This window comes from Rhinolophus hipposideros (assembly GCF_964194185.1).
Source record: "Rhinolophus hipposideros genome assembly, chromosome: 7".
In the NCBI taxonomy this organism is placed as follows: Eukaryota; Metazoa; Chordata; class Mammalia; order Chiroptera; family Rhinolophidae; genus Rhinolophus; species Rhinolophus hipposideros.
Genome location: NC_138053.1, coordinates 24,442,134 through 24,456,360, shown reverse-complemented (window position 1 = coordinate 24,456,360; position 14,227 = coordinate 24,442,134). Strand labels below are relative to the sequence as shown.

At 39.1% G+C, this 14,227-nt stretch overlaps 1 protein-coding gene across 4 annotated transcripts in view; it reads right to left on the bottom strand.

The window, feature by feature from the left end:
• EPB41L4A (erythrocyte membrane protein band 4.1 like 4A) overlaps positions 1-14,227 on the bottom strand; it is a 229,509-nt gene that overhangs the window by 79,615 nt on the left and 135,667 nt on the right. For all 4 annotated transcript variants that reach the window (XM_081052913.1, XM_081052915.1, XM_081052916.1 and 1 more), the window contains exon 10: positions 194-285. In XM_081052913.1, the coding sequence (XP_080909039.1) occupies positions 194-285 (92 nt within the window). The remainder of the gene's footprint in view (positions 1-193; positions 286-14,227) is intronic.

The following is a 14,227-nucleotide window of genomic DNA, read 5'->3' as shown; positions in this document are numbered from 1 at the left end:
GATACCTATGTGTTTGTGTGGTTGTGCGTATCTATATATTTGTATTATTTTGATCCAGAGAATTAGACGGCTAAAAAAATAAAAGACAAACACTTCTAAATTTCTACTTGTAGACAGAACAGAATTCTTGTTATAAAGACGAATGCAATTTTCATTTATTGGAACAATGAACAAAACTTTCACATTCACATACCTAAAAAATGTATGATGTTCTACACTACACTTCCAAAGATGCTTGCAAGCAGTTTTACTTCGAGCTTCAAAAAAGAATGAGGTTTCATTGCACTGAGAAAGAAAAAGAGAGAACATGAATTATTGACCATAACGTTTTTCAGATGACAGCCATCCTCTAAGTACCAAAAATTCAAGTAAAGAGACAAATTATAAACGCATAACACAAAGATTGTTATCTTTAAAGCTATGTTTAGAAGTTTGCCTTAACACTTTGTTAATTAAAATAATAATATATAAGCTTCATGTAAATCTTAGTGCCGTCACCTCCTTCGGCATCACCCCATGGCCATGGGTAAACAGGGTGATGGCACTGAAGGACCAAAAACTCTTTGGTCATAAATGGGCACCAAAACAGGAGAAACACTGACCGTATGCAAATCAAGTCCCCAGAAAAAAGGAGATGCCTATAAATCCAGTTCTTAACTGCATTGCTTTCAGGGATGTCCAGGCCACACTTAAACTGATGTCTTATCTGAAGAGGCTTACTGGGGGGCATGACCAGCACAGCAGTGCAATCTGGGCAAATTAAACAATGTCTGATTCTGACTTGCTCCATTCTGCATTAATTTATTGGGTGAATTAAGTTCAATGATATGACCGATGTAAACTGTCACATAATAGGTATACAATAAATTTTAACTATTATTTTAATCCAGTGGTTACTTAAGTGTCTATATTTAATACCTAAGAAACAAAGGCAGTATTAGGGGTAATTCTAACTGTGCAATAGAAGATATTATTTACTGTTTTTTAAGTGACCAAATAGTTAATCAAGCAAAATACAACATAAGTACTAAAACAATAAACCACAAGCTCTGTGAAGTTGTATGTTTGCTAATTTAGTTTCAAAGAAAAACCAAGCTCATATTTCAAATTCAGAAATGCCCCCCGGAATGAGGTTTCTGTGGATTCATAAACACAAATTGTCAATGGAGGGGAATAATTAAAATGACCCCCCCTGCCCTGCTACTTTTAACAAAGACAGAACATTTATATGTATGAAATTTCTCCTAAGTCCATCTGAAATGAGGCTGAACAATTTAGAAATTTATTTGTAAAAATGAAAGGGTGTGTTAAAAACAGAGCCAATATATGCATGTTACAAAAAGACAAGCTGTAATTCCAAAATCTTGTGAGGTAGAGGAAGAACGCAGGACAATTCCCAGATTTCTGGCTTGAGTGCTGCTAAATATTAAAATACAGCAAGTGGGAAAAAATGAGGATAGGGATGGCGAGGGAATGAACAATAAACCCAGGCTATTTTGATTTTGAGGTACCTGTGAAACTGAGAACTAACATGCCTAGTGGGCTAGTAAACAGAGCTAAGGAATGAGATCGTATCTGCTGACACAGAGAATTTCCCTCTTGAGTGTAAAAGAGATTGCTCAGGGAGAGTGCACAGAGTGGACAAAGGTGGAATCACAGCAGAGAAGCTCATGTGAAGGTGGAGAGAGAGAGGTCAAACGGACCAGGAGGCTGGGAGGAGAGTGCAAGTCTCAAATGACCCAGAAAGGTCAAACAGGGTTTCAAAGGAGGTCACCGCATTTCACGGTAAGAAATCTTCAGGAACTTTCATGAAAGGGACAGGGATGACAAAACTACAGATGAGGAAGAAAAGTCAATGAATTCAGAAAGTGTTTTCCTGAGAAGTAAGAGAAACTGGGGGGCAGGGTGGGAAAGGGTGTTTGGAGGAAATCACAGAAGCTCCTTGGGGGGCAGGGTGGGAAACCAAGCATCCTGTCAGGAGATGGGAATGCTTAGAGGGAAATATTTTTTCTTTTACTTTTCTTTTTTAATTGTATAGTGTATACACACACACACACACACACACACGGTACAAACACCAAAGGTTACCAGAGTGGATACACAATGATAACTCTATCTCGCTCCCACCACTGTTGATTCCTCTCCCCAGAAACAACCACCATTAAGAGCTTATTATATAACAGGTGGGTGTTTTTAAGGTCACTGGATTATCCAAAAAATATAATGTACAGGTCATGTATTTCAAAATAATTTTTCTTTTGATTGCACCGTTACCAGGATAAATGGAATAAGACAAAACGAGTAAAGGATAGGTTGCCTTCCCCTCCCCCCACCACCTTCCTCAGGACCTTCACCCCCATGTCCCTGTGCTGCTCAGCAATCTGCAGCACCAGTGTGGCAGGACCTACTGGGCATCCCCAGTGACAAGAAATGCTGAGTGGTGGTGATGGCTCTGTAACACAGGCACTTTCACATTTCAGCGGGAGCACTCACGAATAAGGTAAAGTTTACATACCTAAATCAAATTTTCAAAGAGTTATTTAATTCCATATAATCCAGATTTCCAAAAGTGGAAGAGAAACAAAAAAGCATTCAATCTTAAACATAAAATAAATCTCCTCAAATTTTCCATGGACTGATTTTCGCTTTATTTTCCACAAAATGTTGGCATACTTTCGCTTTTCAAATACAGACCTGGTCACAGCATAGCTACTTTTTAACATATGTATTAAACTATCATCACTTCATGAAAGGAAAAAAGGTATTTAAGATCCAGTCAGAATTGGATTTTCTCAAGTTTCCTTTGGTACAAATATATTAAAGGGACAAAAGAGCTTCCTTCCCACAGGCCCCCTAATTCCTTCTGCCATGTGCCAAGGACAAGTATAAACTCCTCCTCCATATATACAGGGCTTTACCAGCGCTGCCTGTTGCTCCATCTGATTGTTAGCAGGATATTCCAAATATTAAAAGGAGGGTTAACATAACTGAAAATGGAGTCAGGGATTCTGAATAAATCGTGTGTGTTTTTGCCACTTACAGGACTGCTGGCATGAATTTAACAGATGTGGTATTTCAAACGTCTTTCTTTCTACCACTCTCCTACCTATTAAACTTTTTCCAAAAAGACATGGATAATAGCACCTTTCCATTCGCTCAAAGATGAGGAGCTAAGTTCATTCCAACCTAGTGCGCAGCTACTTTATCCCGTTATCCAATGCTTGCTTTTGGCAAAGTTACTCACACACCTTCATAGCTTTTGTCATTTCATGCCAGAAACAAAGCCACGGTCTGAATCTATTACTTTGTATTTTATAACCTGATCAAGCTTAAACCACGTGTAACACAGATACCACTTCGGGGCTTCACTGCACTGTGGATCTCTAGGTAAACTTGGCTCCAACCCCCAATTCCATCACGTATTAAGAATTCCGGACCTGTATCATATCGATGACATGTCAATCTAACTCTTCGTCAGTCTTCTCAGTCTCTTTTTCCCAGTTTTGCTGTCTGTTTCTTTGCAAACTTGATGAAAGACATTTATTTTAGTCTGGCTTCTCCTAAGTGTACTGAGATTCCTGACAGGGCACGGAGGGGCTCACACTTAAAGTTGCAAAGTCACTTACTATCCCTGGGTCCACTCAAGCTTCCATGGGTCTCCCAAGCCTGCCCCCCTTTGCCACTCACAGCCCCTCTGGCCAGTTCCATTTCTGGGTTGGGAAGCAGCCAGGACTGGACAGTCTGCATTCTCCAGTCAGCCTAAATTATAAGGATGGACGTCACAATCCTATGGTTACACAATTTGTCCCACTTCCAAGGTCATTAGAAGTAACCTAAGGTACATCGCATAGGTCAAATATTTAAGAGGAAAATAGATTAGTATTTGACTATAGTAAGATGTAACAGTTATAAACACTGGAAAAGCCTATGGCAGAGGTTGCCTATCAACGATGTACAGAGACAGAGGACAGATTAAAAGAGTGAGATTATAAGTCTAAAGTATTGGGGGACTTTGTTGTTTATAACATTCAGTCTCTACAAAATGTGCATGTACTTGGCAATTGTTAATTTACTTTGGGCACTAGAGGAAAATACCAAAACCATCAGGGCTGATAGCAAATGACTGAAATAACTTAATTACTAAGAATGTAAAGGAAGGCAAGTGTTGGAAGTATAAAAATGTATTCTTCAACTGAAAACAGACACCAAAGAGATATCACAAAATTTTAACTGTTTTAAGAAATTTTATCTTTAAAAATGGTGAGGTTGACATGACTGCATTTTTAAAAATTGAACTGTGTTTGCACATGTACGAGAGTAGGCACAATGCTTGTTTTAATGACTTTCCCCATATTTCCCACTGCTCTCTCTTCTAGGCATCCTGATTTCAAACCCAGATAAAGAATTCAAAGTGAGACCTGCAACAAAAAAAACTACCAATCTTGTTATTATATGAATGGAAAGTTAGAAGGGAATTATAAAACACTGAGTAAAATATTACCTTATTTTTTTCAAACTTTTTCTTACATCCTGCTCCCTAAAGAGTATTTCCTACAACATTAGTGTTCTGTGATATCGGCGGGGGAAAAAAGAGTTCTATGGTGAATAAGTTTGGGAAACACTGGGGTAAATACTCAGATCCTTTTTTTAAAAAAATTAAAGTTATTGGGGTGACATTGGTTAGTAACATTATATAAGTTTCAGGTGTACAATTTTGTAATACATCATGTGTACATCAGATTGTGTGCTCACCACCCAAAGTCAAGTCTCCTTCCATCACCATGTATTTCACCTCTTTACGCTCTCATCCTCTCCCCAGCCCCATTTCCCTCTGATAATCACCATTTTCTTGTCTGTGTCTATGAGTTTGCTGGTTTGTTTTGTTTGTCTGTTTGCTGCTTCCTGTTTTATATGCCTCAAATGAGTGAAATCATGGTTCTTGTCCTTCTCCATCTGCTTTATTTCACTTAGCATGATACTCTCAAGATCCATTCACGTTGTCACAAATGGCAGCGTTTTATCCTTTCTTATTACTGAATACCCAGATCTTTTAATGTGCTAAAGTATAGTGTGAATTTCCAAGATCTGCTAAGGTAGTCGATGTTTCCCTGATTTATATGAACAAAGAACTTTCTTGCAAGGAAGCATTTTTTAAGTACTCTTGTTTTAAAAAATATTACACTGCACATAAACACCCCAACTCTCTCTCTCATTTATTCTCTCTCTCTCTCTCTCTCTCTCTCTCTCTCTCTCTCTCTCTCTCTCTCTCTCTCACACACACACACACACACACACACGTTATTTTTTTAATTCTTTTTGAAAGGCATGTAATATGGTTTGAATTAAAAATCACTGTTCATTTCAGCAGAGCACTTGGAGAATAAAATTAATTTCCATTGCTCCATATATGTTATAGTTTACAGTAAAAGAACAAAACCAGCAAAAATATTCCAGTACTCTTGCCAGCCATGTGGGTCATATTCCAAAATATATACTAAATGTGAAAAACCTTTTTACCTCTTTTACAGATAAAAAAATTGAATGCTTGATGAATAATTATACATAACTGCTTCTAGTTCAGAAAAACATATTATAGAGTTGGAAAGGATGTGTTAGATTATGTTGCTTCTCCTCTTTTTCCTTTTCCTCCCAAAATTCAAAAAAAGAAAATATGAGCCAAAACAGAGAATATCTGTATCATTTTTGAAAACTATTATATTGAGCTTATTCTGCTACCGATTTGAAAAAATTCACAGACAGAAACCCAGAATTCTAGGCGGTTTGCTTTTGTTATTGTTGTTTTTACTGTTTTCTTCATCTGCTCTTTAGAGAAATTATAGCATGTACTAGTATATCAACATTTCTCTACTATACTTGCAAATTTGAGTTTTTTAATAATAATCTTTATTCCCAGCCTTATAAACGTTAAAAAAAACTTTCACAACCAATGTTATTTAAGCTTGTTAAAATGAAGGCATATCTAGTAAGTTCTACTAACACTGTTAATTTTTTAAAAAAATATATAGCAGAATTTAAAAATTCCTTCCACACAAATATCCTATGTGTTTTAATTATGGAGAAAGTTAACAACCATACCAGTAATGAAACAAAGATTAAGTCCGTGAGCCTGGGAGACCTGGGCTCTCCTCCCTGCCTTAGTCCAAGCTACTAGTAGCCAAGACTGGTCAACAACAAGGCGCTCCCTGAGTCCTTTTCTGTGTACCACTTCAGTAGCTCTCAGTAGCATGAGGTCGAGACAGTTCTGATTCAGACTTGTACTGGTTCCCTAGGACGTAATCCAACGTTGGACAAGGTGCTTTCAATCTCACAACAACGCTAAAAGACAGGTACACTCATCCTCACTTCATAGATAAGGAAAGGCTGGTTAAATGTTGTTCAGATTATACAAAGTTAGATAAGTGACAGAGCTGGACTTAAATCATGCTATTTGACCACAAGGCCCGCAGTCCATCACTGAACCTAAGAGACTCCAACCAAACTGTCGTGTGGCATGAGGATCCAAATAGTACTAGCAACTCCATAATTAGGAATATCCGGGGGAAAATATTGCATCTGGGATGCTCGTACATTATACGTGCAAATGCAAGCTGCCACACAAACTTTGGGTGGAGAGAATATGCCAAGAACTAACAATGTCCTGACTCTTTGACCATGCATTCCCACGCCTGGGAATTTACCCCAAAGATACCCCTCCAACAACACAGAAATAGGTTGATCAAAGGAAAATTTATAACTGAAAACTACCTAAATGTCCCAGCAGAAGAGATTGGTTGACTAAACTATGGTGCATACACTCAAAGAAGTACTGCTATGCAGCTGTACAAAGGATAAGAAGTGGGATTTTCAGGAGGCATTACTAAGTGAAAAAAAAGCAAAGTACACATGCATATGTAGTATGCTAGCTTTGAGGTGAGAATGCTACCTTTTAGGCAAGAAAGAAGGAAAAATTTTAAATTTGCTTAACTGTACAAATAGAAACACAGGGAGGATAAACCATAAAACACTAAAGTTGGTTACCGTCAAAGAAGGGGGGAGGGACAGGACTGAAGGAATATGGGAGTTAGTGATACTTCCCTAAGTGTGCCTTTCTGTATAGTTTTACTTTTGGAAGCATGTTAATCTTCTGCATCTTCTGAAAATAAAATCAAATAAATAAGGATATGAATGGGGGACCTATAATTGAAAGCAAACTGAAACAAGTAAACATAACTAGATCTTAAATGAATACCATAACCACAGTAATAGGGAAGGTGGGAAGGAAGCCAACACAAGTACATTTTGAACATGGTATTTGACTATTTATGCCCTCAGTCTTGGCAAGGTGGTATATGTGAGTGAAACTGGAAGCAACTGTCAGTTTAGTGGTTTGGCCAAAGCAATTCTGAAATTATTTGAGATGTATTTTAGAACGGAGCAAATGAGTAAATGTGTTTCTGTTGTTGGGAGCCAAAGTTCTCATCGACAAAGAAAGAACATACAAATATGAAATGAGGGGAGGTAGGAAAGAACCCCATGGGGAAGGGTGAAAATTAGAGTTATGGTATGAACTCGTGGTTTCTGAAACATGTATAAGCATTTTTATATGTGCAGATATATATGTATTTATATTTACATGCATGTGAATATGTATGCATATAATCCCTAGTTTTGTCCACTGAAAGGGCCAAGAAAGAAAATCATGCCAGTAACAATGACCACACCTAACACCCAGATCTTGACCCCTCCCTACTAAAAGGAACCAGGGCTCTTTGGAGAAATGGCTGGTAACAGGGTGGGTGCAGGGTGGGTACATGATGCACTTGAAACACCACATTATACCAAAATGGAAGAAAGTGACAAAAAAAAAGATAGGGGCAGGTCAAAAGGGCAAAGAAGCCACATTAAAAGGACTCGCGCTGACCAAATAGTTAAGTACAGTAATATAGTATAAACCACTGAAAAAAAGAGGAATTGATAAGTCAATTAACTGATATATAAATAGAAGAGAGAGGTGAGGCTCTTGTTTACTGTGGAATGCTAAGGGCTGACTGAGAATGTGGAAGGAGTGGGAGAGCTAGAAAATCAGCATTTTGCAAGCATCATTGTAAAAGATTGGATTAGGCAAGCAGTCTCAATGAATGCTGGTTATACAGGGAAATTTTGAAGGGGAGCAGGATATTTGCATTGAATTAAAGTATCTCCCCACAGATTACTTATTAGTTGCCCAGGAGAAAAAAAGAAACCAACAGTAATTATACAGTGGAAAGGTGGGCAACATTATATATAACTAGGTGATCAAACTTAACTGACGAAAGTTGCCATGTATCTCCAGATGTGATAACCCAGAGACGGACACACCTTCAGAGACGGACACACCTTCACCTATGCAGCTTTCTGGCTGAGAACACAGAGCCTCAGTCTAATCACAAGGAAACAACAGACATATGAAATGAGTAACTTTCTATTTTTAAAAAGTGGAGCAGAACCGTATTCTTCAAACACATCAATGTCATAAAGAACAAAAATGCTACGAAAATGTTCCGTATTAAAGGAGGCTAATTAGATTTTATCCTGGAGGGGAAAATGCTGTAAAGGACATTATTAGGCCAACCAACAAAATTGGAATATAGAGAGTAGATGAGAGAAGTATTATATCAACGTAAATGCATTAAGTTGATAACTGTACTGCGGTTCCATCAGAGAACATCCTTATTCTTAGGAAACACACACTGAAGTATTTAGAAACATATGACAAGTGAAACTTACTCTCAAATCTTTCAGAAAAGAATCGTGTGTGCGTCTGTGTGTTTGTGTAGAGAGAGATAACAAATGAAAAAGGAAATGAAATGTTAACGGTAAGTGAATGTCAGTCAGAACAGGTGACTGTGTTTTTTATAACATTTTAATTTTTGCAACTTTTTGTAAATTTGCAATTATTTTCCAATAAAAGTATTTTGAAAAACCTATAGTTCCCTTTGCAATGTGAAAGGAGCCCTGCTTATGTAAGTGAGCCCTGTCGGGCTTGCCGAGGAACAGTGACAACTCCTGGCCATCCCCACTTCCCGTGTACTCTTCTCCAAGCAGGCCCGAGTGTTCAGCCAAGTGGGTCTAATTACTCGCAGCCACCGCTGCCAGGAACCTTTTGGTTCTACATCCTGTCACACGGGGTAAGTTTAGCTGAGGTTAGTTTCATGATGCATTATACATAAACGTAATCACAGCATCATTTTTTCGTTTGTTTCATGGATTCAACAAATGTGCTTAGTACATGCCAACGGCTGGGCCTACTGCTGGGGACTGCACTCTCTCCCTGTTGATGAAACCAAAAAACCTGGGTATGATCCAAAATTCTTCCCTATTTTTCATAAAAACATTCAATCTGCTACTAATCAGAAGCGGTTTTACCTCCAAGTACCTCCCCAACCTGCCCACTTCGTCTCCATCCTGTGGTGACACCCCTCTCATCACCTCCCCTTGATCAGACTACAGCCTCCTAACCTGCCTCTATTCTCGCCTCCATGGTCCCCCCTGCAGCCAGTGCTTGTTCTGAAATGCAAATCTGATCACAGTGGGTGAAACCCAGGGCTTGATGTAGCACCCAGTTTCCCCAGCAGTCCTAAAGTCCATTAGCCAGTGTCAAGACTGACCTACAGGTAAGAAAGGCTCTCTCCCAGGAAAGCTAAGACTGAACTGGCACCATCTCACTTCCCTTAGGCCTTCCACCCCCATCACAGGGGTGGACGGGCAGACAGAAAACCAGCCCTCACTCCCTTCTGACATTCACAGCCTCTCCGCCTTCTTCTGCGTGAATCCACCGCATCCAACCTCATTATGCTCCCCGTCTATGTCAATCACCCCCAAGTAATTCTCAGCACGTCCCCTAGCCTGTCCCCTTCTCTCACTGCTAACAACTCCTGGAACCCTTCCTTAGTGCCATCTGTAATTCATGGCCTATCATCAGCAAAATCCCCCAGCTCCTCAGTCCGTTTTCTTACCGGGCCTTCCCCTGAGGACACTATCCCGACTGCAGTCCTCTCAAGGGGTGGCTGTGCTTTGTCCCTACTATCCTCGTATCACTGGGCCTGAAAGTAGGGGAGAATCCCCCTTGTTCCCCAAAGCCACTTTCAGACCATTCTCTTCCTTCCCCTAAAACTTCCAGCTTTGAATCTCACCAGATTACATCACCTGCAATCTGTATTGGCTGTCCTCTTTACAGTCATCTCCCTCACCTGTCACCGTTACGGCAGCCACTGTCACTCTCTCCCCTACCACGGCTGTGTTAATTATTAGAACTTTCAATATATAAATGCTCCCTCCACCAACCAGACATCTCTGTTCCCTGAGCTTCTCTTCTCCCACGATGCTGTCTTCCTCCCTCTGCCTTCGAGTCACTCTCATGCTCAGAACTCTAGAGCAGGGTTTCTCAGCCTCAGCACCATTGACATTTGTACGGGACTGTCCAGTGCTAATTTACAACATATTACAAAGTGTTTACCAGGATATTCTCTAGATGCCAGTAGCATCCCTGTCCCACCCAGCACTGAGACAACTGCAAATCCTTCTCTATATGTTGCCCCAAATCCCAGGAGTGGGGCAGCACCTGGGAGGTAACTGCCCCAGTTGAGAACCACTGCCCTAGTTCTTTCCATTTACAATAACTGAAGCCCCTCGATAGTCTCAAGGCCTCGCACCTCATTTTCTGACCACCACCCTCTCTCTCCAGTTCAGTCTCTCCTGTACTCCACCCCCAACAATCTTTCAACACCCCTAGGACCTCCACCCACAGACCTGGCAATCCTCTCATTGTTCTTGCTCACCTCCCTACCCAGTTTCAATTCCATGGTAAATTACTGTGATTGCTCCCTGACTCACTTGCCTTCGTAGCTCTTTGTACTACTCTCTTGACAAAATCAACACTCTACTTGCTTTATGCCTGCCCCAGTGCTAATGAATGTGGCTGGAGGAAAGCACACGATGAGTGTGCGTACTTTAAATTCCTGACTCTCTGTACTACCAAGCTATCATATGATATCATCATACCACATGTCCCTTTCCATTTTCTCTCCCAAATTGCTATTTCATGATTCCTCTTCCTTCAGACCCCCAACACCTCCTCCACAACCTCAGTCTCAGCTGATGACCTTGCTACCTAGTTGTCTCACAGTAAAAGGCAGACCGATTATAGGAGAACTACCCATGTACCCTAATCTACATTCCTATGCTCCGTCTTCCTGCCTACTAACCACAGATGAATGTCCTGACTGCACTATACGATCAATCCCTCCATTTATACACAGGATGTCATCCTTGATCACCTACTCAAGGAATATTACTCCAGCAATTCTCTCTCTCTCTCCCTGACATCATCAAGTTTTCACCATGTATTGGATCAGTCTCATCAGAGTATAAATGTACTACTATTTCTTCCAACTTTAAAAATAAAACAAACAGAAAAAGCATCTCCCCGTGACCTACTTCCCCTGCCAGCTATCTTCCTATTTGATCTGCTTTATGCAAAACTTCCTCAAAAGAGTTGTCTACACGCACCATCTCCAATTCCACTCCTATTACCTGTTTTGTTTTTTTCTTAATTAATATGCATCAATTTCAGTGTTCATCTCCTATAAATGGACTTCTAGGTTAATATTATTTTTATTTATTTATTTATTTATTTATTTATTTATTTATTTATTTATTTTACTTTCACATAAGTGCTGCAATGAACATACCTGTCTCTTGTGATTTTCTAGGGTACCCAGACCTAAGAGTGGAATTGCTGGGTTACAACGCACTCTTCAATCCACTAAACCTAGTTTTATCAATGACTTCCTACATTTCCTAAATTCAGTGGTCAATTCTCAGTCCTTATCTTACCTGACATATCAGCATCATTTGACACTTACTTAATACATGATTTTTACCTGGCAAAGTTGAGGACACTTAGCGTTCTTTCTACCTCCTTGATCGTTCCAGTCTGCCTCCTTTGGGGGTTCTTCCACTTCTCTTATTTATAGTCATTCTCCTCGTGATCTCACATAGTCTGAAAGTCTTTTAATATCACAGTCTCACATCATCTTTTAATACCAGGATATGTCAGTGATTCTCAAATTTGAATATTCTGCCAGATTTGGGTCCCAAACTCTAGACTCACGCAGCCCACTTATTAAATGTCTCCATTTAGATGTCTAACAGACATCTCAGACTTAATGTATAAAAATGGGATTCCCGATCTTCCTTAGCCTACTCTAATCACAGCCTTCCCCACCTCACTTGATGGCAGCTCCATTTTTTCTGTGTTTCCAGCCAAACACCTTTACATCACCAGGACTCCTCTATCTCATACCTCCCCACATTCATGAAACCAAACGGCCAAATCCAACAGCTTCTCAGCACTTGGAAAGTTACTACCCTGGTCCAGGCCACTATCATCTTTCACCTGGATTTTTGAAATAAGCATTAGTTGTTGAATAAGTGAACAAACAACAATCTTTGCTCTCGAGGCATTCAGTGAGAATCAACCATTTGATAACAGACTTCAAAACATTTAAACCTGTGGTAATAAACACATATTCTTAAAACCAAGAGCTAATAATACATAAGAGAGAACAGTGGTATTTTAATTAAAATCATAAACCAATCAAGAATGCCTTATATATTGCTAGATCGCTTAACACTCATCTAGAAGTTCTGACCAACACTATAAAATACAAAACATAAATAACAGAAATGAGGGAATACATTATTTTTATTTGCGAGTGATATATACCTATAGAAATTTATGAGAATCAAATTAAGAACTCTTGACTAGAACACAAGAATTCAGCAACATGGCCAGATTTGAGATACACACAGAATTCCATAGCTTTCACTTCTTCCAGCAAAAACCAGTTATAAGATATAACAGGAGAAAAAAAATGATCCACAATAAAAGTAAAGCATTATCAAATATGGTGCAGGCACATAATAAATCAATATAATAAAAAGAGAAATGCTTATAACACGATATTAATTATAAAAACCTGTGTACAAAACCACATGGCGATGATGTACGTACATGTGTATATGCACTTATTATATATTCACTGTAATGGGGCAAAATCTGAAAGAGATTGTACCAAAATAATAATCATTATCTCCGAATTTTACATCAAGAGGCAATTTTATTTTCTTCTTTAAATTTCTTCTTTATAGAAAATTCCCAGATTTTCTACAATCATCATATAAGATTTTTCACTAAAAGTTTTAATTTTCTGTCTATGGCCACACCACCCTGAATGCATCTGATCACATCTGATTTTCTGTGAGGTATTATTTAAACCACAATACCTATTTTGAAGCTTAAATAATACGTAAAATTATTTATGATAATTAGCTTCTGAATCTGTCAGAGACGTAAATTTTTACAAAGCCAGTACTTAGTTGCAGACAACTATTTGTTGCCCTCTCAAAAATGAATCACTGAACTCTTTAGGGTTATATCTGACAAAGATGAGATTGTTATTTGTTGGTGTACAGAAAAACATGAACAGATAAACAGTACATGTTAATATGTTCCCAGTATTTATTGATATGCTAATATGTCATGTTGGACGCACTGAACATTAAAAAGTGGAATTGGATAGTGTTAGTGGAATAGTGTGCCACCACGACAATGTTTTATCTGTCGGACTTTGCTGTTCTTTGGGGAACTAAATCTCTGAATTTAGCTCTAACAGCCCTGAACATACCACGTTAAATCTCTGTGACCAGACCAGCCAACCAGAAAACCAGCAGAATAAGCATTTCAGCCATTTTTCAAGCTGACTACGATTATTGTTCCAGGTGATAGGTTTCAGGGGACTTTTGTATATTATCTATGATTACAGTTAGGCCTTCACAATAATCGACTTAATTCCACCATTATGGAAATCACTGTCTTACAGAGAGGTACCTGATAGAGAAGAAAGACTCCATAAAGCAGGAATGCTCAAGAAACAAACTGCTTTGGTTAAATTAATGTGCTATTTAATTTTTTTTTTTACATTCCTTTGACTCAAGCCTGAGTTGTGTGACCTGCTTTGCCACCTTACTATCACTGACAGAAGGCTTAAGGACCCAGGAGACTGGGTGCCTAAGGCCGCACCCAAACATCCATTTCTTCTCAATGCTGCAGGAGGAACTCGCACTGAGCTGAGTGTGTAAGAAATCAGGTCATACCATGGAGACCGCCATTAAAAAACAACAACAT